The 27,704-nt window shown below is 43.4% G+C and overlaps 1 protein-coding gene across 17 annotated transcripts in view; it reads left to right on the plus strand.

Annotated features, from left to right (window-relative positions):
• The window catches only part of kcnt1b (potassium sodium-activated channel subfamily T member 1b), a 67,295-nt gene extending 39,711 nt beyond the window's left edge, over positions 1 to 27,584 (plus strand). For 9 of the 17 annotated variants that reach the window (XM_076731966.1, XM_076731967.1, XM_076731974.1 and 6 more), the window contains 27 exons: positions 177 to 236; positions 1,928 to 2,002; positions 2,260 to 2,343; positions 3,522 to 3,616; positions 4,510 to 4,690; positions 5,228 to 5,392; positions 5,533 to 5,669; positions 6,759 to 6,822; positions 7,115 to 7,223; positions 7,313 to 7,421; positions 9,543 to 9,692; positions 9,789 to 10,024; positions 11,259 to 11,472; positions 12,724 to 12,829; positions 12,938 to 13,110; positions 13,930 to 14,001; positions 14,771 to 14,905; positions 15,253 to 15,364; positions 16,622 to 16,723; positions 17,035 to 17,118; positions 17,203 to 17,331; positions 17,953 to 17,973; positions 18,235 to 18,532; positions 20,308 to 20,370; positions 20,628 to 20,678; positions 24,154 to 24,238; positions 24,415 to 27,584. In XM_076731966.1, coding sequence (XP_076588081.1) covers positions 177 to 236; positions 1,928 to 2,002; positions 2,260 to 2,343; positions 3,522 to 3,616; positions 4,510 to 4,690; positions 5,228 to 5,392; positions 5,533 to 5,669; positions 6,759 to 6,822; positions 7,115 to 7,223; positions 7,313 to 7,421; positions 9,543 to 9,692; positions 9,789 to 10,024; positions 11,259 to 11,472; positions 12,724 to 12,829; positions 12,938 to 13,110; positions 13,930 to 14,001; positions 14,771 to 14,905; positions 15,253 to 15,364; positions 16,622 to 16,723; positions 17,035 to 17,118; positions 17,203 to 17,331; positions 17,953 to 17,973; positions 18,235 to 18,532; positions 20,308 to 20,370; positions 20,628 to 20,678; positions 24,154 to 24,238; positions 24,415 to 24,535 — 3,231 coding nt within the window. In that variant the 3' untranslated portion in view covers positions 24,536 to 27,584. Of the gene's footprint in view, positions 1 to 176; positions 237 to 1,927; positions 2,003 to 2,259; positions 2,344 to 3,521; positions 3,617 to 4,509; positions 4,691 to 5,227; positions 5,393 to 5,532; positions 5,670 to 6,758; positions 6,823 to 7,114; positions 7,224 to 7,312; positions 7,422 to 9,542; positions 9,693 to 9,788; positions 10,025 to 11,258; positions 11,473 to 12,723; positions 12,830 to 12,937; positions 13,111 to 13,929; positions 14,002 to 14,770; positions 14,906 to 15,252; positions 15,365 to 16,621; positions 16,724 to 17,034; positions 17,119 to 17,202; positions 17,332 to 17,952; positions 17,974 to 18,234; positions 18,533 to 20,307; positions 23,131 to 24,153; positions 24,239 to 24,414 lie in introns of all 17 variants that reach the window. The other 8 variants (XM_076731969.1, XM_076731984.1, XM_076731972.1 and 5 more) reach the window with 6 other exon arrangements.
• The last annotated feature ends 120 nt before the right edge of the window (positions 27,585 to 27,704 follow it).

Consider the following 27,704-nt stretch of genomic DNA (forward strand, 5'->3'; position numbering starts at 1 on the left):
TTCCCCTGTACGAACTGAATCTCAAAGCAGGATTCAACCCAAGCACACCAGCAGCCATTTATTAGAAAATGGCAGAGCGAGAGCAGAGAGTAGTTCCTCAGTAAAGGTTGAACAGCCAGGAGAGAGAAGTTTGCAGTTGCCAGGTTCATTTATCTCCCTCTCCCCCTCTGCTTCAGGTGACAGTGGCCTTAATCAGTTTCTTGGAGACCATGCTTATCACATATCTCAGCTACAAGGTAAGAGCCACAGCGCACAGTTTCTCTATTTAATCCGTGCTGATGCCTTACAGCTGTATGATCAAAGTCCAGCACGGCCCGTTTGTTCTCTCTTGTGGACCGGCATCCAAGTGGCCGTGCCAAGGCACCTATCAAGGAAATGGGGCCAGAAGACTTATGCCAATAATTTTAGACTCAGACATCATGCACTCTGCCCCAGAAACAAATTGTGTACAACAGCTTTGCAGAGCTGGACAGGCTTGTATTGTTTCTTCAATGAGAGTCATGTAAAGGTGATCCTCAATTCATGCACATTTAAAGGGAAGGTTATGCAAGTGAGGGAAGATCTCAGCATCATGTATTCTATGGAAATGAATACGGTCAGTCTTTGTGTGAGACTCCTGATGAGCTGGATAATGTGAAGGATTTTTGCCCTTCATGTACAGTAATAGTAGTCCAGGTGTTTCTGTTGTCTGGTTACTTACTTTATTCAGGCGTTAAAACATTAAAGAAAAGTTAATCCAGTTTCTCTCTGAATGCAATAAGGCTAAATTACCTTGAGATGTAGGGATATCCCCTGCTGTGTTGTGTTAACACCCAAAGAACAAGTCTGCATCTTGCCACAGTCCAGGGTCCTCAAAGTACTGTTAGGAAATATTAGCTTTGGCATTGCTGCTCTGACACCGGTAGTATCTCTTAGACGTGTTGCTCCATAGATTTCCGCTCCTTCCCCTGTTGTAATCCTCTAAATTTTGGTGTTTGTTGATCATTTTATGTCTTGCCTTGCTCAGGGACTCCTTCTGTGTTTATTTTATGTGGAGCAAATGCCCAGATTTTATTAAATTCAGTTGGTGATGAAATGTAGCTTCATAAAATGTTTCTTTAGGCTTTTTAATAACTCCGTCATGAACTGAATCCACCACTGAACTGCACCTTGTAAACTCTGCTGCGCTGTCTATGTTTGATTAGTATTCAGTCCCTCTCGCTGCTTGTGCAATTAGCTGCGACCATACTTTTACTGCCTGCATATACTGTATTATCTGGCCTTTTGAAGATAAAGCGCATCTTGGCAGCATCCACAAAAAGCACTACTTAAAATAAGCTAGTGTACTTTCTTTAGCTGTGTGGAAATAGTGCCTTATTGAATACATAATTCAGCATGTAATAATGCTAGGATACTTTATGAAAGTTAATGCATAACACGTGACTGAAACAGGAGCAGAGAATGCAGCATACTGTAGTTTACGAAGTTCAAAAAGTCACAAAGCCTGCAAGAGCGTAGTTGCGATGAAAAGATTTAATTACGAAGGGTTGGAATTATAATAATGATGATTATCTTTCTATATGCGAACTGTTCCACTCAGCGTCATTAACAGGCCGCACAAACAAACGTGCTTTGAATGACTTAAGAACAAGTCAATGTGCTGTTTTTTGACCCAGCATTAATTACTGAACCTCTGCATTCCAGCTTTGATAAACCCAGATCAATATTCAAATACTTTCTCCCAACTAATAACAATTAATTACATTTTTCTCACTCTTTAAAGTGCAGCGTGGACTTACAGCACACAGTATACAAACTGTCGCTCCTTTGCCTCTTTTTCACCGTTTCCTTGTCACAGCTGTTTCCTTCTAGTGTTCACTGTTACTGGAATTATACTTCTGTGCTCTCACTGGGTCACTCAATTATCTCCCATCTGTGTCCTATCTAGGGGAATATTTGGGAGCAGATTTTCCAGATATCCTTCATATTGGAGATGATCAACACGGTGCCATTTATAATCACGGTGAGTAGTTAACTTATTCAGTAAATCAGTCAGTCTGTTCCACAAAAAACTGTGTTATCACAGGCATCTTCATTTAGGATCGGGGTCATGTTGGTATTGGATTGCCCCGATGTCATGTGCTCCGCATCCTAGAGCAGCTTAATTACCCTTAATGAAAAATTGCCAAGGGCAAATTAATTGTATGCTTTCTCCGTATTGATGATAATGATTTCCTGTGTTTCACTGATCTGTTTTATCCCCTTCCTCTCTCCCCTAAGATCTTCTGGCATCCTCTGAAAAACATCTTCGTTCCTGTTTTTCTTAACTGCTGGCTGGCCAAAGGGGCCCTGGAGAACATGATTGTGAGCATTTCTTCAATAATGTATTTGTTGTACTGCACGGACTGCAGCTGAATTGCATAAAAGCCACTGAGGCCTTTCAGGGAACATTATTGATCCTGTGGCAGCCATATTGAAGCTCCTCAGCTCATGAGTAACACTGGCTTTAAGAGTGGCTTTATACAATTCAGTCCGAACAGATTCAATTGAGCAGACTGATTTCTTTATTTTGGCAACCATATCTGATTTGTTGGCTTGCTAATGTATTGTTTTGTAGCTAGTGCTATTAGCCACATGAGTGTGTGTAACATTGTTAGCACTGACACTGGTTACATTATAAATTAACCTACTGGCTAATTATTTTGCTATTGAAGTTAGTTTTGGTTGAAGACGATCTGTATCTGATTTGGATGGTTACATAGCTGTTGCTCACCTTCAGTCAGTACATTTATCCAACCAACTGCAGTTGTTGGGGGATAATGATGCAAAGCCAGTAAATACTGGCGACCTAAACTGCAAACGAAAAAATTGTATTACATCTATTGGAGGACCACAGCCCATGTTTTCCAAAAGCAGAGCAAACAGCAACATAGACAGGATAAAAGTGCCCGCCTGTCCGGCGAGCACAGGAGCTTGCAGTACATTATTGTCCAGGATTTGCCATCGGTGCAAAGTGAATGGTACATGGAATTGAAAGCAATTAAATGATATCCAGCTGGTGAAGTGTGTGTGTGTGTGCTGTCGCTGTGATTCAGATGACACCATGACAGAGTGAGAGCCTCATGCCAAGGCGGTAGTTGGGCAGATGGTAGAATCTGAGGCCAAGCAGACCAGCACATGGAGAGAAAGCAGAGACAGTTCAGAGTGGCGGTGGCGGGCAGAACATGCTAACAAGGTGCAAATGAAAATGAGTTGTGAGCTCCCACATTTCAGGACAAATGTAGGAGAAAGCGCAATATTATATTAAAATGTTCCAATAGAGAGGAGAGGATCGTGGGACCCAGTGTTAATTTGTATCCAGACTATCCTTGTTTTCTCCTCCAATATACATACAAGAAGAAACCCATGCAGGCCAGAAGAGAACTTAACAAATGTAACTGGTAATCCAGACTGGAAAATGTATTTCAGTCCACACAGTTTATACACAGCAGGTTAATAGATCCATCACATGCCCATCTGTTAATCTCTTTTCCCATGTCCAGAATGACTTCCACCGTGCCATCCAGAGGACCCACTCTGCCATGTTCAACCAGGTGTTCATCCTCATCTGCACCTTACTGTGTCTGGTTTTCACTGGGTGAGTAAACCTCTGTCCTCGCAGTTGGTAGTGTGCATGTCCTGGACAAGGGAGATTATTTGGTCATCAGAACCTTTGTTGTGAGCAGAATCAGCGAGCTGTATCAGTGTTAGGGCCAAAGGTGCACAGTTTTTCTGGCAGTGCAACAAATGTAAAAAGTGGAAGTTAGCTAACGGTGCGAAGCCTCATCTTACTGGTAAAGACAAATAATAACCCAAACATTTGTTATCTTGAGTTTGAAGTTCTTACCCAAATTTGTGATGAGCAGCAGGGAAACGTGCAAAAACACTTCTTGGATAAGAGGTCACATGCTCTAAAATGTAGGCAGTAAGTGAGACAGTACTGTGACAACAAGAAAACACAGCAACAGTTAAAAAACCATTCTTATTCACCCATCCTTCATTTGTCTCATTGATTTAGACTTTTTATTAACACCAGTTTATCTTAATCAAAGCTATCACTTCTTGAGCCTGAGGTCTTTGGCATCCCTCTTGTGCCTTGGCCACAGCCCAGCACCCACCTTACCCCCTCCACCCCTCCCAGTTAGACGACATCTCATTCGCCTCTCCCTCAGGGTTTCATTAAATCTCCAGCTTATCAATGAAAAACACAAATGAATTGGCACAAGCGGTGAGGTGGAACCGACAGAGCAATCAATAGTGTCATTTTAAATGACATACTGAGCAGGAGCCTAAGCTGTATTGACTCGAGTGCCCTTTGATCTTCCGCAAATTGGATTTGATAACCAATCCACCAGGCTAAAACATGAAACTGAAGCAGATTACCCTCCTAAAGTATCTCTTCACATGTTTTATTTAAATTCTCTTCCCTCGTAGGAGACATGTCTGATGTAACGCCATCAAGTCGTTGTATAACTGCTCATCTTTCTGCAGTGCTTGTGGGATCCAGCATCTAGAGAGAGCCGGGAAGCAGCTGTCCCTGTTTGACTCATTTTATTTCTGCATCGTCACCTTCTCCACTGTGGGCTACGGGGACGTCACGCCACAGATCTGGCCCTCCAAGCTGCTGGTGGTCATTCTCATCTGTGTTGCCCTGGTGGTGCTTCCGCTGCAGGTAAACTAACAAGTGTTTTCTCTCAAAGTGCGCTGAGGGGTTCAGAGCTTTAGTAAACATCATCTTAGGTCCTGTCTTATCAGGGATTCTTTGATGTTCTGCAATGCAGTGCTGACCTCCGGTGGGTTATCATCAAGTATTAAATGACATTTTCTTGCAGCTTTAACAGGCCCGACAACAAATAAAGATCTAATTTGCTTACTTCTCTGACACTTTTGGCTGCATATTCAAGATTCAGGCCAAGTCATGCTGGCCTGCTCCGCCTGCATGACAAATCCAACTATTCACTTAGGGTCAGGTCTTTTTTAAAGATCACAAACAGGTTCGTTACCTCAAATGTGTTTACCGTTCCTGCAGAGCAAGTCGGGTGAGAAATAGAAATGAACTCCCACTGCTGACAAACTGCAGCATCAGCACTTTTCACTCCAATGCTTTCAGCGTCTGCGCTCAGATGGCAAATCTATCTCTCTTGCACTATTTCTTTCATTCTTGTGGCATTTGACATCACATCGGTGATGTTTTTTGTCATTGTGTCAGTTTGAAGAACTAGCTTACCTGTGGATGGAGAGCCAGAAGTTGGGAGGAAACTACAGCCGCCACCGGGCGCAGACGGAGAAGCATGTGGTGCTGTGTGTCAGCTCACTGAAGATTGACCTGCTGATGGATTTCCTCAACGAGTTCTACGCTCATCCCAGACTGCAGGTACCAGAAGAAAACAGCTGATTTTTCATGCTGGATTATCAGAAAGTTAAATTAGTAGTCAGTATAAATGCCCACTGTTTACTTGCTTTAGGTTGATTTAAATAAAAGCGTTCATCGTGAAGCGTTTCCTTGTTTTGCAGGACTACTATGTGGTGATCCTGTGTCCGACAGAGATAGACATTCAGGTTCGCCGTATCCTCCAAATCCCTCTGTGGTCCCAGAGGGTCATCTACCTTCAAGGATCTGCCCTCAAAGACCAGGACCTGATGAGGGCCAAGTGAGTGAATGGGTGGCTTGCATCGGTTAGTTGATGCAGCCTGCGTCTAGACCTCTGAATCGCTGTCCACGTTTCAGTTTCAGTTCATTCACAAACGATTAAAATACAAGAACGATCATGTAAGACAGAATGGAGGTGTGTGAAATGGGACCCCTGATAAGCTACCTGAAGTTTGGGATTTTGATAATGAAACAAATGAAAGGCTGTATGAAACCTGTGTTCAGCCCCGTGTTAATGTCTGAGCTTCAGTTCAGCACATCATCTATAATTTAATTATTTTAAGATTTGGGTAATAATCCGAATGTAAAGTTTAAATCCTCCGCTGGCGAATCACAGCCCTTGAAGTGCGACTAGAGGCTGAGACACTTCACTCTACTTGGCTGCCCTCAGCTTGCACTCCAGTAAAATGGGATTTCTCTCTACAGTACATTGATCATCGGCTCACATCTGCACGTAGGCAGCAACAGAAACTGATAGAGCACATTGGAATATGTTTGACCTTTTACATTTGTCTGTCCTTGCAAAGTATTGCAGAAGCAGTCCCCATTTATGCATTTACTGGTGCTTTTTTTATTGCTTGCGGTGTTATGATGCGGTCTAAGTACTTCTGTACAACGTAGTGTGAAGTCCTAAATTTATCAAGGAGCCCATCCCCCTTTTTTCCAACAGCCACTCTTCAATGTGTGAAGTGGGGGTGATTAGACGGTGCGGCAATTTCACGCACGGATATGTAATGGATAAAATCACCCGGCCAGATAAGCCTATTGTCTTGTCATCAAACTCATGTAGTCCTTTTCTCCACAGGACATGTGAGCTTTCTGTCTCGAGTGAACGATCTCTGCCGCTCATGTGGCGCTATCACTGCGCTCTAATGTCAAACAGCAGTTTTCATGCTAGCATACGGCAGCAAACCTTTTTCAGTCATTGTCACAGACCATCAGCATCCCAGCCTAGCTTTTCTTTAAAGCATTGATCTCCTTAAATAATTCACTTTGCATTTCGTTGACTGTCCTCTGCGCAGTCCCCAACCTGCGAACCTGTCTGTCTGTGTTTCTGTCTCTCTCCGCTCGTCTCTCCGTGGACCCGCAGGATGGACGATGCCGAGGCCTGCTTCATCCTCAGCAGCAGGAACGAGGTCGACCGAACTGCTGCTGTGAGTCACATCAACAGGAATCGGTAGAAGCGGTCGTAAAACTCCAGTTTCCAATATAAACACTCAGGATAAGAATAATTTCATTGGAGCAATTTCCCCTTCACACCCAACTTCCCTTATAAATTAGAAGAGAGAGTTGGAGGTATCCTGATGATATTGTGATGCTATTGGAACTTCCATTGAGTATTGAGAGCACATTGAGGCAACCTTCATGGTCCATAAAATTCAGAGTGCATTTACAAATGAGTCACTGCATGAGTAAAATAACATAAAATCATTTCCTCTCCCACAGGATCACCAGACTATTTTGAGGGCTTGGGCTGCGAAAGACTTTGCACCGAATTGCCCTCTCTATGTCCAAATTCTCAAACCAGAAAATAAATTCCACGTTAAGTTTGCAGGTAAGTGCAGGAAGTTTGCCTTTGTTTTCTTACACATGCACTTCAAGTCTAACATGCTGTTTAATTACAATTTATTTATTGCATTTCAGATCATGTAGTATGTGAAGAGGAGTTCAAATATGCCATGTTGGCGCTGAACTGTGTGTGTCCGGCCACGTCTACGTTAGTCACACTCCTGGTTCACACCTCCAGAGGACAGTGAGTACACGCTGCTATTTCACTACAAGTAATATGAGCATGTGATGCAGCTCCAGTGATGGCCGCCGTCAGATCTCCTTTCATCACCATGAGTGATGCGGGCATATGTGGTCAAGTCAAATTTATACATTTATTGCCCTTGAAGATGGATACCACTCTAATATCTGTTCATTATATATGAAGCAATGTTTGTCTTAGCTAAGGATAAGGGCTAGAAACAGGGGGGAAGAGCTAGCATAGCTGTGTCTAAAGGTAACAAATTTTACCTGTCAACAGGTTTTTATGAGCTTACGAGATGCTGGTAGGTGGAGTTTGTTGTCTTTTGACGGGGCCATGCTGTTTTCTATCCTGTCTGCTAAATTAAAATAAGGTCGCTCCTCCAGCTTCATATGTACCTTGCAGACATGAGAGCCGTATCAATACTTTCAACTAACTCATGACACAACTCACAATGTTGAACTATTGTTCACAATGTTGAACTAACACCCTGAAAAACCTTTTTTTCAGGGTGCCACTCAGTTCTCAGTCAAGCCTAACTGGAGTTTACAGCGTTCTTGAAATACCAGCTAAGCTACATAGTCACCCTCCATCACTTTGTTTGGCTTTTCCGTCATGTCTCAGCCTTAGATTAATAATCCAAAATTTATGCCGTACTACTCTGCTCCTGTTCACTGAGATTGAACCGAACCAGTGACATTATTTCTTTTCCCAGAGCTGCTCAACCTCCAAGAGCTGTTTTTATTAAATAAACGTTCAATCTTTCTAAATGTGAGTGCTCTCTTAATGTTTAATATCCCTTTGTGTCATGACTCATGTGGACAGATTCAATCCCACACGATTAATATTGGAGAAGTTTTTACAGACTTTCGCTTTTGTCTGCAGAGCTGACTGCTGCACCATCAGTGTTGGCAGTAACTGTAATGTTACAGTAACTTTACTTTTGCCAGTAAATGGAAAAGTGACTGATTACTTTTTCAAAATAAATAACGCAAATAACAGCGACTGAAATTGAAATGGGCTCATTACTCTTGTGCCGTGTGAAAACAGAGGACAGCTGCAGAGGAGAGCAGACGAATGTGTCTTATACCCCGGATTTTCCAGTGTGGGCTTGTTTTTCATTGTTGTGATTGTAATCTTTCTAAAATAAACCAAAGAGACTTGGGTTCATCAAATATTTATTCTCGCTCCGTGAAGCATCGTGCAGGTCTTCTCATACCAAACCCGACTCTATAACCAAGAAAAGTGTCGCTTTGAGGAAGGAACTCCAGTTGTTGTGGTGCTCGGGAGTATTAATAACTCCTATCGCTACAGTGATAACAGGTACTATCATCAATGAAACCTGACACTTGTCTTGTCCCACACTGTGCCACAGCAGCACTAAAATAATATAGCGATGTGTGCATTAATAAAACATTTGAAACAGACATTTAATAGTAATGAAAAAGTTACTTTTACAAATAAATAACTTTAGTACAGTTGTATCTGTGCACACGGCCACCACTGCAGAAACTTGTCACTGTCGAGTCAATAGACATTACCCTGCATGAGGCAACAGATCTGGCTGTGTTTGTCGTATTCTGTGCAAGGTGACCACCACATATTTCTTCCCTGCTATCCACAGCAGAGACGGCACATCCATTTAAATTTCCATTACTGGAACTTGCGCTGGCCCGGCGCTGCGAGGGTGACAGGAATGGGAATGGATTTCTTTGTTGCAGGTGTTAATTCAAGCATCATCGCGATGATTAACAGCTGTGAAGTACATGAACTGCCTAAATAAAATGACCTCATAGCCTTTTCTCTTTTGCTCGTAACTTTGTGACTAGAATTAAGGAGGAGGGAGTCATGAAAGGTCAGGCCGATTTATCAGCCTCTGGGGAAATGAGGGCCACTGAGTAGTCAAATAAACGTCGAATTTGATTTAAAAATGCCTTCTTGTACGACTCGAAATGACTCTTGAGTCATCGTTAAGCAATACTGAAAAATGAATGGCAGCCTAGTTATATTCTGTTAAATTCAACAAGGCTGCTGTTTGCCGGCAGTCCATCGGCCCACTGTGGACATCTGAAGCTTCATGTTTCTTTCATTTAAGCAGTAACTCTTCTGATTGTGCTGTTGCAGAGAGGGGCAGCTGTCGCCCGAGCAGTGGCAGAGGACGTATGGACGCTGCTCAGGAAACGAGGTCTACCACATTCGCTTGTGTGACAGCAAGTTTTTTGGAGAGTATGATGGAAAGAGCTTCACCTACGCCTCCTTCCACGCCCATAAGAAGTAAAATCATACACTGGTTTAATCTTGTCAGAGTATTTAATCTCATTAGAGGAGTTGTTAATGTCTCTGGGCTGAGGCCCATTTTGGACTGTGCAGGTACGGTGTGTGTTTGATTGGAGTGAAGAGGGAAGACAACAAGAGCATCCTCCTGAACCCCGGGCCCCGACACATCATGGCCGCCGCCGACACCTGCTACTACATCAACATCACCAAGGAGGAGAACTCGGCCTTCATCTTCAAACAGGAGGAGAAGCACAACAAGGGCCTGCCCGTCACCGGCCTCTACGACGCCCCCTCCAGGCTGCCCGTGCACAGCATCATCGCCAGCATGGGTGAGACGAGAGCCAGACGCAGAAAGAGAAGTCATGTTTGGAAGCAGGGAAGGTGGCACAGAAAGGAGAGAGAGAGGGCATGAAGATGTCTGTAGTGGTATGAGGGGAAATATTCAGGTTGCAGACACCCGTTGTTTGGTTAAGAGCGTTTCCATGTCAGAAGAGAAAATGGATGCTTTGATGCTTATTTGCTCACGCTCAGCATCTCTGAATGGTGGCTGCCTCGATGGCGCTCGATGCTTTCGCTGACTTTCATGCACGATTTTTTTCTCACATGCCTTTTTACTTTCTTGGCTGACATTATTGTGTTGTGCTTTTTCTTTGATCTGTGAAAGTTGATCAGGCCACTTCATTTGGTAAGTTTGTGCATGATGCATCAATTTTTTAACCTTGTTTAGTGGTCCTGTAATTTGATGGAGCAGCATTTTTACTATTGACAGTATGACACACAACCATGATTCCAAAAGAGTCGGGTCTCTGTAAAACAAACAGAATGCAGTCATCTGCAAACAAACTGTCTTCACCAACAACCATTTTGTGAAGTGTCCCTGAGCATCATGTGTTCACAGAGTGCTGAACCTCACTCCGTCCTTGCTTGTGAGCGACTGAGCCTTTCCAGGATGCCCCTTTCATACCCAATCATGATACTATCACCTGTTACCAGTGATTTTATTTATGTTTTACACAGCGTGCTCTTTTGGAATCGGGGTTGGACACGGTACAAGACACAGTGATGTTTCATTAATGCTTCTCTTAATTTCTCTAATCTCCACATAAACAATGATACTGTATATATTTCATGTTTCTGATATGTCTGATGTATGTAGCTGCTGTACATATATCACACATCATATTACAGCTAATACGATGTGTTAGGGGCATATTTATTGACAAACCCGCAATGTCAATACTGTTCGCATGCTGTTTTGTGGTAGGTCAAGAAAGCAGTACATTTTCTCCTCAAGGTCAAGCTGAGCTGAGCTAGAGAAGCTGGTAGGATTGTCGGCGGCTGAGATGCTGAGCAAGCTAAACATGGACCTTATTACTGTATGTCCAGTATGAAAAAGCATTATCCAGGAACAGATCAAATAGTCACAGGCTCACTGTGGCATTTCCTGTGCAAAAATTCACCATTGACTTAAACAACACACTGCATTAAAAGTGCTGAGCATGCTATTTTCTACTGTAAATATCCATGTTTGCTGCTCATTCAATAACCTGATGTCATTTTCAGGCACTGTGGCCATTGATCTGCAGAACCCCGATCCTCCTGAGGAGAGCAGCAAGCTGACCTTGCCGACGGAGAACGGAGCTGGAAGCCGCCGGCCAAGCATCGCTCCTGTGCTCGAGATCGCCGACTCCTCCGCCATTCTGCCTTGTGACCTCCTCAGCGACCAATCAGAGGATGAGACCAACCAGTCGGACGAGGAGGGTTCCGTAGGGTCAGAGTAAGTGCAGTGACTTTGTTTGAGGTGTAAGAAAAACAGGCCTTGACATGGACAGTGTGTTTTATCTTGTGACAGTAGAAAAGTGAAATGTCCTCACAGCGCGAGCATCCTTTGATGTGTACTTGATTGATCTCCCCTGTCCCTCTTTCTCCTCCTCACGTCTCAGTGGTTGTAGGAGGGAAGATGGATGGGTTTAGAAGAGGTGTGTAATCTGTATGTCATAATGCAGCAAGGTGCAGACATGGCAGTGATAGATGTGTATTTCGTGACAGGAAAGTCAGCACTTTTCCTCTCGAGTGAAGCTCATGCTGTGTGTCCTTATCTCGATGCTCACCCTTCAGTGCTCATCTATCAGTCGTCCAGACAGACAGTCGCCATGATAGCAGCTCAACATGTCTGAGGGATTGGTTTATTTCTCTGTGTGTGGTTTCATTAGTTGGAGATATGTTTAGGATAGATTGGCTGCTTCACAGACTGCACCTCAGCCCATCCAAGTCTTTTTGAACAGCAACTGTTAGAGCCAGACATCAGTGCGTCTTATAAAGTTGGACATAACATAGTCCACCTAACCTCTGCGCCTCTATTACTGTGCCCCATGACACTGAACTAGTTTTCTTTCTATAAGAGTTGTCAGGCACAGTAATTTGGGAGATGGAGGACACTGCATCGTCCCCAGGAAACAAGCCGAGTAGCTTAAGGTACCACAGTGCCATCATGTGGTGATCAGGTTGAAGATGCATCTCTAAACAAACTCTTTTATCGGCAAACCAGAGGACAATACGACACTGATGAGGGTAATTTCAGCCGACACAATAGGGGACACGGCACCAAATTGTCCTGTCCTGGAGACACGATTAAAACTTAAGGGGCTACAAAGCATTGTGATTGTTGATTCAGTTGGTATTGAACGGGAATGAGTCATTCAGCCTACTAAACGCCAGTAATTTGAGCAGCTGCAGAATGTAATCATACACTGAAAAGCAGACGCACTGTTATTCACGGTGGGATTCAGTATTATGAAATAATGATGAGAATAATGAAGTGTTTGTTTGTCTATTAATGTCTGCACTATTTTTGTGGATTCAGAGAAAATGTAGAAAGAAACAGTTTTAACAGAAAGTAGCTGTGCAGAGGAAGAAAACTCCCAGTTCAGAGATGTGCAGCGTTACAGGTTGATGTCTGACACTTTAGAAAAAGTCCAGACACAACTTTGATAGGACTCAGAGGCATTTCTTGCTCTTCTGCCATCAGTTTTGTGAAGGGCTACCCTCCCAACTCGCCCTACATTGGCAGCTCTCCAACCCTGTGCCACCTCCTGCCACAGAAAGCTCCATTCTGCTGCCTTCGCCTTGACAAGGTGAGTTCACATGCAGGAAACAGCACAGAACTAGACCACAGAAACTGTTACGAGTGTCCTAAAAGCACACTACAACTGAAAACTGCCTGACTTCCTGTTTCCATCCAGGGCTGCACACATAGCAGCTTTGAGGATGCCAAGGCTTACGGCTTCAAGAATAAGCTGATTATAGTGTCTGCGGAGACGGCGGGAAACGGTCTCTACAACTTCATCGTCCCTCTGCGTGCTTACTATCGGCCCAGGAAGGAGCTCAACCCCATAGTGCTGCTGCTGGACTACCCGTAAGACTTCCTGCCGTACTTGCATGCTTTCCCTACACACTGTACATAGAGTATAACACAATAAGGATACTGAAAACAGGCTTTTTAGCCTTCCTTTGCTGCTATTGATGTCAATGCTGGACATTGATAAAAATCATCACGTGCTTTAATATGACAGCTTTTTCAGAGAGCCAGCTTACAAATGAAAATTCAGAATAGGAATTGTGAAGAAATGGATCTATGCGTGCCTGTTTGTGTGTTTGTTTATTGTCATTTGTTTGTCGACTCGTGGGCTTCAGATTTAAAAAAGTTTTTCATATAATTGCAATGTAAAACAACCAAATTGCCTCTGCTTAAGAATTGATCATGACCGCTGAACTGTGGGTTATCTTTGCTTCAAGATAAGGAAAAAATTGCTTTTTACATTATTCATAAACAACAGCAAAATGTACGTGTTAGAGCATGTACAGCAGGTGTGTGTGTGTGTGTGTGTGTGCGTGGGTGTGTGTGTGTTGCAGTGATCCGCACCTTTTCTGCTCTAACTCACTGGCTTTCATTAACTTCAGCCAAATGTTTGCCGTTGCTGAAACAGAAGCTACACGGGCAGACATCCAAGGAAGGTCTGGCTAAGTGACACCACCAGGGGTTTCCATAGCAACCGGTTACATCCTCCCATTGCGTTGAAGAATCAGACCTACAGGATATTTCCCTCTTGTCGCCTAATGAAACATCAAAACTGTGTCTGCGCCGCCCTGATCGAAAAAAGCAAAGCAACAGCGCCATAAGCTGTCATATAATCAGCGTGGGATGCTAATTTCTGATGTTTCCTGTTGCCCACAGGCCAGACAACCACTTCCTAGAGGCCATATGCTGCTTTCCAATGGTTTACTTCATGGCTGGTACCATCGATAAGTATGTGCTCCGCTGATTAAAAACCTGCTCGGTTGATTTAATGATTATGTTCTTCTCAGTGTTTGGTTTTTTTTTTTGTATTTTACAGCTTCAATACAACAACATGTGTATCAGGAATGAAATGCAATATAATCTTGAAAGGGTGCTGCCAACCTCAGGGACAGATTAAAGAAAACATTCACCACAAAATACCATCAGTGAAACTCTTAGTGACATACTTTTGTGCTGATGTTTCCCCCGACATGAAGCTACAATATTCCCAGCAAGTCTGCACTGGAGTTTGAAAGCAGAAGATTTTTAATTTATCTTTAATATCAACAATAAATTATGTATTGTTGTCTGTCTCTGCGGATAAAAAAAAGAAGTGCTTTCTAGCCTCAAGCTTTGCAGTTATGTTCAAAAATGATACAGCATGAACGTCATTATGAACCAGAGAGGCAGTGATTTCCTGCAATCAGTGCACACCATCATTAGATTTGTGTTTGCAGTCCTTCCTCGGTTCGTAGTAACTGCTGGCTAGTTTCAAACTAGTGGTTTATGAAATTGGGTTGTGTCTTTAAATCGTAGGAGAGCCTAGTTAAGACATCAGTGAGGGATTACTTAGTGAACTTAGTTCTAGGAATAAATGGAAACTATAATAAAAGTAGCTGATCCAGTTTTGTTTGTGCACACTGGAATAATTGATGCAATGCATTGAACATTACAGATTTATCAATGTTTCTTCACACGTCATGAAGTAATAAACACTGTTGGTTTGTGAATGGACCAGCTTGGACAACTTGCTCCAGTGTGGGATCATCTACGCCGACAACTTGGTGGTTGTGGACAAGGAGAGCACCATGAGCGCTGAGGAGGACTACATGGCAGACGCCAAGACCATCGTCAACGTCCAGACTATGTTCAGGTAACCCAGAGAGAGCATGTCAGTATGCAGCAAACGCCTCCTACCATCATGGTTCTTTTTGTTTGAGCTTGGACCTTCAGGTTTTGGATCAAATGTGCACCTGATTAATGTCTTCATCTGCTCTCAATGAGAAGCTGAAGAATAAATCCGTATTGTTCCGATATTGCCAGAATAATGAATGAGTTCATCTCAAAGACAAACTACAGTTGCCTGACCTCTGAAACTGCTCTTTTATTTAACAACCAAAATTAAAAGCATTTGTCACTGCCACGCTGGGTCTTCCCCTCAGCACAAAGCATTTCATCTCTCCTCTAACCCCCCCCTCCCTCTCTCTTTGTCTCGCTCAGGTTGTTCCCCAGTCTCAGCATCATCACCGAGCTCACACACCCATCCAACATGAGGTTCATGCAGTTCAGAGCCAAGGACTGCTACTCGCTCGCTCTCTCCAAACTGGAGAAGGTGAGCCGATGAGAACCAAAAGAGTCTTAAACTGTTTTCTGTCTGAAGGTGACTGAAACTCTTGTGATCCATCCATGATTTCAAAGCAGGACATCTGTAGCAGGGGAAGGTTTAAAATGAGGGTAACATTTGTCAGCTCCTGTGGTAGGCGAGGGGGGACTGAAGGGACATTGTCTATTTTGTGAAACATCTCACAAAATCCCTCCTGAATATTAAAGTAAGCAGAAGCAAAGTCTTGTTTAATGCTGCTTATTGTGTTTTGTGTGTTTAGTGCTGAACTTTGCCCCCTGCGTATTTCAGCAGGAGGACGGTGAAATCGATCTGTTACTGTAATATAAATAGAGCTGTTTCATCTTTACAAAAACGACTCAGGACTTATTATTTTGTGCAATCTTGGTGCTTTTTTGTTATTTTTAAGTTTGTCTTCCAGGCTTAGACAGTGCATATGCACAAAAAAAGACATTAGATTAGATTAGATTCATTTTTGTCACGGCACTTTGTCATTGTCATTGAGCACAAGTACTGAGGCAATGAAGTGCACTTCAGCATCTAATCAGGAGAGCAAAAAGCAGTAAAATGCAAAGTTCTGTACATATATAAATATAAAACAGTGAGTTATATATGCATATACTAAGATAAGTATGAACAGAGTGAAATGAATACACTAAGATACATACAGCGTGTGCAGCAGTTACAGCAGGCAAAGGTGTAAACATACATTGATATGAATAGGTAGGATATGTAGATGGGATATGCAGAGCACAGACAGCAGTGTAACTATGAATACTCTATAGGGAAGATGTATACAGTATGGACAGTGCTAATATATATATTGGTATGTGAGAGCATGAGCAGTGCAGGTAAGTGTATTTGCAGTGTGACAGTGGTGAGTGAGTGGGAGTCAGCAGGCATTGAGGCAGAGGCCGTCATCGTGCAGAGGATCTGATAAAGAGTTCACGACTTTTAGTAGTATCTGAATTCCTGATCATAGTTACTTTTTCCCTTCTGACTCTTCATTCACGTGTCCTCTGCTGCCCACAGTCACAGCGTTCACCTTCACGGCGCTTTCAAAACTCGCCTCTCGACTAACTTGAAAGTTTCCAGAGGTGAAAGCCGAACCGGCCTTTTCAATTTCAGGCACGTCTTCTTTGCGATGGACGCAAAAGAGCAGTAGTTCAGCAAACATAGAGGAGGAAGTAAGATGTGAAAATCAGTTCGCACTGTTCCTCAAATGTTTGTGTGTTCTTCTCTCTTCAGATAGAGCGCGATAAGGGCTCCAACTTGGCCTTCATGTTCCGGCTGCCATTTGCTGCAGGCAGGGTGTTCAGTATCAGCATGTTGGATACACTGCTCTACCAGGTGGGCTCACAAAGACCGACCTTTACCTTTGAACATAGGGGTATATGTCATGCTCACATTTCAAATGATGATTTCAGTCTTAGCTTTTTGTTGGAGGAAGGAAGTAACTCCGAGCCTGTAATGAACAATGCAGATCATCTGATTGTCTCTTTAATAATGAAATAGGATTGATTTGCCCAGTACTTTAGAAGGCCCATGGCCATGAATGAACTCTAATTGCTGTAGAAGAACTTTTACATCTCAGTGTTTATATTTTACTGGCCGTTTATAAGCTGTTTATCACCATCATTTCTCATTCTGTGTTTCGACAGTCGTTTGTTAAGGACTATATGATCGCCATTGCGAGACTTCTTCTTGGACTGGACACCACGCCTGGCTCTGGGTACCTGTGTGCTGTAAGTGTTCATATTGCAAAATAAGTGATTTGTAAGTTTCGGCAAACGATTGCCTGACGGCGTCTGCTTAATCATCATTATCAGATGAAGATAACAGAAGAGGATCTGTGGATCAGGACTTACGGCCGACTCTTCCAGAAGCTTTGTTCCTCCAGCGCTGAGATCCCCATAGGCATCTACCGCACCGAGTCGCACATGTTCTCCACCTCAGAGGCAAGTTCAGTTTGATCAGATACTTCAGATCTGAGGCCTCGTTTTGGGTTTGGTCCCAGCATTGACTTCTGGTTCGGCTCGAGCTTTGCTCTTTGTTTTTTTCATTCTCTCTCATTTCTCAGCTCCCTTCTTCTTCAGATTTTCCTGACGTCCTTCCTCGCTTTGCTTTCTTTTTCTGCTCTCGTTTCTCTCCTCTGAAAATGTCTTGCTCCATTCTCCTTCCTCTCGTTTTTAATCTTCCTAACTAGCTGCATTTTAATGCTCAACGCCTTATTTTCCTTCAGTCATTCTTTGCTCCTTTCTGCATTTCTCTCTTCTATGTGTTTCATGCTAAGCAGAAGAAGGAAATTAACATTTTCTTACCTGAACATGGCAATTTTTCCTGCATCCTCCATTTTAGTAGCCAGTTTGATTATTGAACTAAAATTCAGGCTAATATTTGGCTCATAGTGTTAATTTCCCTGCATTTTAACAGTGAACGATACAATAGTAAATCCACCATATTTACTATTTCACGTGCTGACTTTTGAGGCTGTAGATGATTTTGTTTCGCTTTGGATGCCCCCATCTTTCATTGCATCTCTTTTGTTTGGATGTCTGTTCGTCCTTCTCTTGTTTCAGTGCAAGGACAGTTACGCACAGGTAAGATCCACACGTGCTTATTTTTTTCATTTGGAAGCTTCAGTCAGCTGCCGCCTTTTGCTTAAAGATGAAAAATACCGTGTTGGCATTTTTCTGCCATTTATCAATGTGTAAAGGTCATACCCATCACGGCTTGGTAATGCAGGCTTCTGAAAATAGCATTAAAGATGGACGTTTGCCTTTATTGTCACATGGAAAGACATTTCTGTACACGAATGGAACAAAAATAACAGCGTTAACACCAGCGCCCTGCTCTTCCAGTCTCAGGTGTCCATCAACGTGGAGCAGGGCATGGAGCACCGCGAGCGTGGAGAGTCCTGGAAGGAGAAGACGGCCCACAGAAACTCCACCACGAGCGACCAGTCGGAGCACCCGCTGCTGAGGAAGAAGAGCATGCAGTGGGCACGGCGGCTGAGCAGGAAGAGCACCAAACCGTCCAGCAGAGCGGAGCGTATCTCGCAGCAGAGACTCAACCTGTACCGGCGCTCTGAGCGACAGGAGCTGTCTGAGCTGGTGAAGAATCGCATGAAGCACCTGGGCCTGCCCACCGTGGGATACGGTGAGTGGAGCAGCTGATGATAGTTAGAGAAGTGACAGACTGTCCATGTGTTTGCTTTGTCGCGTAGATGGTGACGTATGGAAACGTAAATGTGTAAATCAGTGCAGTAATTTATATATTACTTATTGTGTAACCAGACTAAACACAGTGTAGCTGATTATGAACAATTATTTAATTTTTATACATTTTTATTTAATTAATAATGATTTAATCATAATTAGTCATAATGTACCTGAAAATGAATAATAATACACATTATAATGTTTGTTGCAGATTGGAGTCTCAGTTCTATAAACACTTTTTTTAAGTCCACAGCAGCTCTGGAGGCAGAAATAACTGGTTGAGTTAAAGGATCAGTGTGTGGGATTTAGTGGCATCTAGTGGTAAAGTTGCAGAATACTCACCCCTTCCTTTCAAAGTGTGTAGGAGCACCTACACTGGCCGTGAAACTTGCTATGAACATCAAAGCCACTCTCTAGAGGCAGTGTTTGTCCTCTCTGGGATACTGTAGAAACATGGTGGAGTCCATGGATGAGGACCTGCTCCCTCTGTAGATATAAAGAGCTCATTCAAATCTCACACACTGGTCCTTTAAACAGTGGGTAGAGCCCAAGAATCTCAGATTTACAGCAAGAGAACGTAAGAAAAACTAGAATAAAACTGGTGACATCCCTTTTTACATGAATGCTTACAGTCATGGAAGGTCAGCAGGCTGAAGGTTTGTATGTCTCGTTTGAACTTCTAGGTTGACGATTAGTTAATCTACATCAGTCGTTCAGGCCAGATCCTTGTCTTTTAGCAGCAGGAGCCGTCATAGTAGAGCAACCATTGCAATAATCAATTACTCAGTTAAGCAAAAAATCCCAGACTTCTCATAACATACCATCATGACATGAAATCATAGACGCAAGGATGCTACTTTTTACCAGAAGACAGCATGAAAGGTTCAGGTGATCCTTTTGCTCTACCCACTCTCAGCCGTTCAGATTATTTCAGCTGTGACCAAAGCTGTGTTTGAAGCACTTAAATCTGTGTTCCAGTCATCTTTTCTCATCTCATCACCTGTTAAGACCTGACGCTGTGGGTCTTGATGGCACCGATCATTAACATCACACCACATCATCACCGACCTTCAGAAAACCTCATTTTCTCTCATCAGTTTCACACTCATCAAACTCTTTCTCCATGTGCCATAACACACACAGACACACACACACACATACACACCCCTGCATAGCCATGATCATACCAACCATGTGGATGTGAACACGTCACGCATGAGGATGCAGGAGCACCAAACCTTCGTCTCAATTGCATTTGACCACAGACTGCAATTGCCTGCATTCTTTACCTGCTCACCTCTGTCCTTTTTGTTCTTCAGCCCTTTCTCTCCTCCCAGCTTCACGCTTCAAAACAAAAGCAGAATCATGCTCCAGATGTGTTGTGCCTGCTAAATATTATGTAACGTGTCGATTGAATACGTTTCAGGAAGAACCCCAAAAGCTCAAGATCTTCTTATGAACCATGAATGTCAGTGAGGATTACTGCAACAGGATCATAACATGTGACAGACGAATCATTTGGGAGTGATTCTGTGCACACACTAATGCATGGCTTCTTTGCATCGCTCTCACCTTTTTTCAAAGTTCTTTTTGAAACTGCAAATGCATTCGCTGCCTGCCTGATTTTTTTCTTTTTTCTTGTTTTCCCCCCTCCTCTGTTCCTCTCCTGCTTTCTCTCTCTGACTCTTCTGTCTTCCCTCCTTTGGCTTGTAGAGGATGTTTCTAATCTCACTGCGAGCGATGTCATGAATCGAGTAAATCTAGGATATTTGCAAGGTAATTTGTGTGCTGTTTATAACTCATTTACAACATGTGAGTGGTCCATCTTGTGGAGAAAGGAGTCTGTCCTTTCACCAGCATCCATTGAAGATAAGTGCACTGAATTTACCCACAGAGCCAGATATATCCATTTTTAGACGATGTGTGTTTTTTTTTTTTTTTGCCCACCCTTTGATCTTTTTTTGGTTCATCTAAAATCTTCAGTTAATTCTAAATGACCTGATCAGGCCATTAACAGTGAATGCGTTGCTTAGAGTTGCAGGACATTTCAGAGCACCCGTATACAGAGGGGACCAGGCCGTCAGGTTAGCTGGTTGATCACAGTACTACAACTTTGCTGCATGAGTGTGTGTGCGTGTAAGTGTGTGTGTGCGTGCGTGTGTGCGCGCGTCCTGCCAGACTTAGCAGTAGATCAGCAGCCAATCTTTCACTACCTCGCTCTCCTACCTCTCTCTCTCTCTCTCATCTCTCTCTCTCTCTCTGTCTGTCTCTGTCTGGTCTTTTCTGCATTGTGTTCCCGTGAGGTGACGTCCCAAACGGCTAGAGTACTGCAGGGCATCAGAGTATGGCTTTAAGAGCGGAGCGGAACGCATTATGTCTGTGGATGGAAGGTTAGACGTAGAGTAAAAATGTAAAGAACAGTGTGTATCAGAGGGGCTCTGGTGTAGAAAATGCAGACCTCAGCGGGGGAAATGTGTCCTTCAGCTCCGCGTTGTGTGTCATTTTCATATACCAGGAACCCTCAAAGTGTATTTTCACACTTATACCATGGCCACTTAGCCACAGGCAAAAACAGAGGCGGTGTTTAAATTGTAATTCATTCGTAGTTTAATGCATGATTTGGTCTGTTTTACTCGTTAGACATTTCGAGTGTACTGTTGTTATGGTTGCCTGAAGTTTACTGTAGCGTGTGCGCTGATTTGGAGTGGTGAGTAACCTGTCAGGGACTAGAGAGGGGCAGGAAAACACTGGCTCTGTACTCCAGCACGTTGGATATGAAGTGAAACACAGTGTCAAAGTGCTGACTTTCAGCTTGAAGTTAAAGCACAACCCAAATTAGCTGAAACTCTTGTTTTGCTGACCACGAGCGGTTTAAAATCCCACTTTGCTGCAGTGATTGGGAGGAGAATAAACATGCAAACCGGGTTACTGAGGCTGATCTGTACTAAAAAACAGCAGCCACTATGGGCTGACTGCAGAACGGTGAAAAGACGTTAGCATAGCGAGCGAGCACAGAGTGTGAATGGGTAGCAAATAGTTGATAAATGACTGAAACCTGCAGCTTTTGCCGCTTCAAGTGGCTCAACTAGTGTTGAGTAGCTGCCAATATATTGAATATAGTATTCATCTCTAACATTATATATTCAACACATTTAGAATCAGCCTGACAAGGATAGACGTCGATGAAGAGACAAAGTTTTGCTTTAGCATTCGGTCGATGGTGTAGGTATTGTTCTTATTTTTATACGCCACTGACTGAAGTCGGGACCGTCTTTATTTGTTGCTTGTTTGAGTTTTTTTTTGGCTTCAGTATGGTAACATGACGGCGTGTCCATGTAGTGTTTCTCTGTGGCAGAGAAGCGATGGGATAGGGCGCGTATGCAGTAAGAGAGAAAAACGCTATATGGACCCGAGCCCTGAGGCTGCTGTTTCAAATCAAAGCATACATTCATTAATCAAAGCTCTCTCATCAGGACGTAGCACGAGCAGAGAGCTAGATATGTTTTAAATTAATGCTCTGTCCAAATCAGCGGGCGGAGGCTCTGTGGCTTGCAGCTCTCTCTCTATCTCTCTCTGTCTGCGCTCTGAAACAGCAGCTAAGCAATAGTCACGTAGCCTCTGGGAGGGCACGTCGGAATGATCTAATATGACTTCACTCCAAAGATAATGCGAACGAGTTTGCTCAAATATTGGCAGGGACAGTTTTGTCCTCCCAAGTCCATTCGCAAACCTCCGCCCTTGGCACTGTGTTTAAATTGAACAGTATAAAAAAAGGGACTGCTGGATCGTGCTGGACTACAGAACCACAACAGTAAACACACAGCACTGAACTCAATGAACTGTTTATGTGTGTGCGAGGTTTCTTTTGTTCCCACTGCCTATGAATCAGAAATGAGTCAAACACTCATCTGTGGCCATGGTATAATCCATATTTAATACACTGAGTAGCCTATAGTAGGGTGGATGAGAGGGGACCGCAAATTGATTCATATAAATCCTGCATCTTTTCTCTCTCTCCACTTTGAGGGGTCTTTCTTTCTCCAGTATTGTAGAGTAAGTGGTGGTCCAGCAGCAGCAGCAGCAGCGGCAGCAGCATGGTGACCTCTTCCACTCTCACACTCCCAATGTGTTCTGCTTCGCTCTCAGTTTGGTTTGAGTCGCTCTGCGTTTGGTCCAGTGTGACGGATGCTGGAGCATGTCCCGTGTGTCTGTGGGGTGTGTCACATGCCACTCTTGGTGGGTTGTGGGGGGCTGAGTGTCGTCCGTTGGCATGGCAGCCTGCCGCCTTACCAAGCCTGCTGGTCCAGTGTGGAATGCAAAGGAGAAAAAATAAAAAAGGAATGCGATGGAGATCGATTTGTGGCGTAGCCGCGGACGCTGTCTGCATGCTGGCTCCGTTCTGAAGCTGCGCATGGGGGTGCTGTTTGAGTCAGCGGGCAGCATGGGCCTCCCCTTGTTCCACAAAGTGCCCTGTCAGTAACGGTTAGCCCTTCTCTCTCTTGCACCCCGCCTGGCTTTATAAAGGGCCACAAGCAGGTGGGTTGTCATGGAGGAGACACATGTGCCCTCCTTTCCCCTTCCTCTGTCCACCACGCAAGTAGGAGCCACCGCCAGAGAGCACTCACACACACACACACACACACACACATGCACACATACAGACACACACATATAAAACGCACACATCCACACACACAGATATGACTCAGCTGGAGATGTAATGTTAAACTTCTTATTGATTTGTCATGAAATATAAGAGCTCCACAGCGCAAAACTGCTCCCATGGTCGTCTTAACTACACTGTGGAAGCAATGAAAGAGTCCTGTTACAGCTGTTGTTTGTTGTTTATTACAATTTACAATTTACAGGCAACTAATTATGGCTAAAAAAAAGTCCTGCCAAGAGTAAATTAAGTGATTTATTTTGTATTAAGTAAAAGATTTTTACAACAAATAAAAAACAATCTTTAAATCAACTAGACTTCTTTTTAGATTTAGTTGAACAAAAAACATATATATGAATAAATGAACTGATCCCACAATCTCTAGTTAAAATATCAAATTAATTTATTAAACTACTTCTGCGGTGATTTGATGGTTTGGTAGTTCGAGGTTGTCATTACACAGTTTGTCCACCAGAGAGCACTAGCTGTAAAAAGCCCTGCTCAGCATATGGGTAATAGGTACTAATTGAAATTGGGGGAAAAAAATTAATAAAATCTAAGTGGTAACAATAGATCAGCAGATACTAAATTTTAAATATTGATACCAGTATTGGCTTCAATCAGGCTCCAGTCAAAATACTGCTTGTAAATTCCTTTAAAATCTGTGTTATTCGTCTACTGGTGGGAGAAGAGCGTCCCCACAGCTCTCCCTGCACTCGCTCTGATGCTGTACGTGGGTGACTTTGCCTTTGTCCTCACTGAAAGGTTCAAAACAAGGGAGGCTCATATTTTCAGTGGTTAGAGGGCTCATTACCTGGCTGACGTACTGTAAAATGGAGGAGGATGAGGGAGGGCTGCGGCGGCGCTCTGAACGTCTCTTCTGTCTCTTTTTCCAGACGAGATGAACGACCACCAGAACACGCTGTCCTACGTCCTCATCAATCCTCCTCCGGACACCATGCTGGAGCTCAACGACATCGTGTAAGAACCAGAGCGAAGGAGACGCCCCGCTGTGTTATGTCCAGTTTGGTAGCAGCAGCAGCAGCAGCAGCATTAACACTGCTGCCATTAAACTGATCCACATTCAAACATTTAGAGTAAAGCGTCACCCTCTTAGTGCTCCATGATGGCAGATAACGCTGGCTTTGTCTTTACAGGTACATTATCCGGTCCGACCCGCTGGCACATATGCCAGAGGACTCGCAGGTGGGGCAGGCCCGCGCCACCAGGAACCAGCAGGAGTTTGGCACAGAGACGAGGGACGAGACTCACCTCTGAAACCCCCCTCGGTCCTCGACACCCTGACCCTTAACCTCTAAGCCCCGCCTGGGCCGACGGGGCTCGTTTGTCTCACACAGATGAAGGCTGGTCTCGTGCCGAGAGCGGCAGTCCCCAGTGAATGTGCATTATGAGTCTCTCAGACCAGAAATAATCAACACACAACCCTGAGAGAGAGAGAGAGCTGCTGTTTCCCCACTGAGCTGCTACAGGAGGATGCATGAAGAGTGCCTCGTCATCGACCCCGACTCCCCCTCGTGCACCCGCAGTACTAACACGCGCCACCCTCGCAAAAACAAGCTGAACCCTCCAGCCAGGCACCGGAAGCGGCCCCCTCCCTCCAGCCGAAGGACTGAGAGATTTGAAGGATGTCGTGAGAGGTCTTCGGACAGCCAAAGGGGGGTCTCTCTGCACATACTGTACAGGATATCAACTCCTCATTTCACTCAGGGTGAAGTTGCCCTCCTGCCATGACTCAGGCCGACTTCCTCCACGCCTGTCGCTACCTAAACCCAACCGAATCTTCGGGGCAACTCCACCCTCCTCCACATCTTAACGGTCGTGTTTTTCTACGAGGAAATGCTTTGAATTTCTAGCAATTCAAGCATTTGCCATGAAATTACAGTACATGTGCACTTTTCTTAATTTATTACAGATGTCTGTTTGGTTTTCGTCTCTTTCTAATCAGACGGATTTCCATTTTCTTTATGAGCACAAACTTTTTTACGACAGACTGTCATCTGTGAATATACACACCGTAGTGGCACTTTTATCGGCCGTGTTAGAGTAATCTGCATTTCTCTCTTTGTTGTGATTTTCATTATGTTAAAGAGAGAATATTGTTGATTTATTTCATTATTTAAGGGGTCCCAAATCATGTCCTAAATCTAGTGCATGTGCCATTCTTGTGTTTACTCTCTTGCTTTGTAAATTTCTTCCAAACGATTTGTGCATTATGTGCCATTCTCTCTCTGTTTTGAGATATCAGTGTTTATTAGTTTTATTTTTGGATTTTATCAGCTAATTTTTTACCTCGTCGAAGACATGCCAGTCAATACATAACGACATATCTGTTCACAGATGCTGAAGAAAGAATCCATAAATGAAGGCTAAATTAATATAAAAGATGAAATAGTCATGGTGGCTATTCTAATTAAAAGTTAATTTAATGTGCATATTTAAAGTGATATTTATTATAATTCAGTATAGTTTACTGTATTTCTGGTTCTCAGTTGGTATAAGCTGCATTTTTACGTATCAGTCTTATTTTTTATTTAAGCTAAACTTAAACATAATCTTGTTTTGTGTCGTTCGTAGTCGTGGTGGTGGTCGTCTTTGTCACAACGCTTAGATTTAAAGGAATAGTTTGAAAGTTTGGCAAATGCACTCACTCACACTCACTTGCAGAGCATTGGATGAGACGCTTGACACCAAATGAATGTGAAGCTAGAGTCAGCAGGCGATTAGCATAGCTTAGCATAAGGGCTAAGCTAATAGAAGCAGGGGGAAAATGGCTAGCAGCGCCTCTAAAGTGGATTAAACAAACTTTAAAGTGTTACTTAGTGAGTTTTGAGGCAAACCAGGCTAGCTGCTTCCCCCCTGCTTCCTCAGTTTATGCTAAGCTAAGCTAACAGTCTCTCCAGGCTGCGGCTTTGTTATTGACAGACACGAGAGTGGAATCAATCTCATCTAATTCTCAGTAAGAAGGCAAATAAATGCATTTTCCAAAGTGTTGAACTATTACTTAAAGGTGTCCTAATCAGACATATTAAAAAACAAATATTGGCTGATTTGTCATTATCAGTTTTATTTGCTTCAAAATGCAACTCTGTTTCTTTTTTTTTTCCTTTTTTTTTTTTTTTTAATTTCATCTTGTCAACTTTGCACAGCCTGCGACAGTCAAGTCTGTTCCTGAATCTCTTTTGGACGTACCCGAGGTGAAAATGAAGCGCTCCTCTCTTGTACAGGCCACACCTTGTGTATATAAGGCGGTGTCAGTGTGCAGTATTTACTCTTGGTTTATCATTCCTCAGCAGTGTGTTCACTGTAAATAGCAACTTCCTCCATTCATCGTTTGCCACTCTGTTCTTCTGTTTCCGTCTCCTCTGTGTGAGAAAAGTGAAAGAGGACTTGAACTACTTTTGCACTAAAGCTCTGCGGGGACGTCTAGAGCATAAGAGCATGACCCTTTAATCTGAATCTGTGCAACGCGGTGGACAGTATTCAACCATTCTCGTGAAGCAAAGACAGTCAAACGTGCAGTAACATGTCGTGCATGTCCTTGCCGACGTCTGGAAAGCGTAGTTTGATCGAGTGCCATTCTTGCCGTGAGAGAAATATGAAGTGATTAGTGATGACGATGAAGTGACCTCTGAGGGATTGTTTTGTCTCTTTGATCTTTGTTTGTTTTTGACCAATCAGCATCAAGCTTTTTTATGTGTGACGCTGTCTGTATTTTGCGAAGAGTCCCACTGAGACGTACTGTTGACCTTTTGCTGAGCGGCCCCTCAGAGGTGTCAGTTTACAGGGCAGGAGAGCTGAGGAGTGGAGGCGTGAGCGACCACGATGGAGGAGGATACGATCGGTGTTCAGATCCATTCACGTGACATCGTCCGAGGTCTTCACTTCTATGAAATCAAACACGTTCACTTCCGATCTCCTACTGTCCATACTTACAGTAACACAAGGGCATGTAAACACTAAAAAGCATGTTTTGATATACAAGCTTGCCAAGAACGATAATTTTGTACATTTAGCAGGACATTTAGTGTGATGTCCCGATGCTAGAGAAACCCATAATCAAATCAACTGCTTGCAAGTTGGAGCCATTATTTGATACTGTGTATTTATATGAATGGAACATGCATGTTGTCTAGGTGTTATCAACAAGCCTCTGTATTCTGTTTACCTCCACTTTTATGTTTTTAAGTCATTGTCAAAAAGGGGTTGATCCATTTTGTACTATTTCTTATGAGAAGCGAGTGTACTTCTCCACATATAAAATATGAATAAATAAATGCTGCATGCAGCCAGATAAGATGAATGAAAAGACCTTTTTATTTCTTCTCACACCTTCACACCTTGACTCGATGAATATGACGACAATCATGTGTACATAAATGTGTAATTTAACCATTTCATCATCCTTTCATTAGATTGCTAATATTGA

Source organism: Chaetodon auriga, chromosome 5 (assembly GCF_051107435.1).
Source record: "Chaetodon auriga isolate fChaAug3 chromosome 5, fChaAug3.hap1, whole genome shotgun sequence".
Classification (NCBI taxonomy): Eukaryota; Metazoa; Chordata; class Actinopteri; order Chaetodontiformes; family Chaetodontidae; genus Chaetodon; species Chaetodon auriga.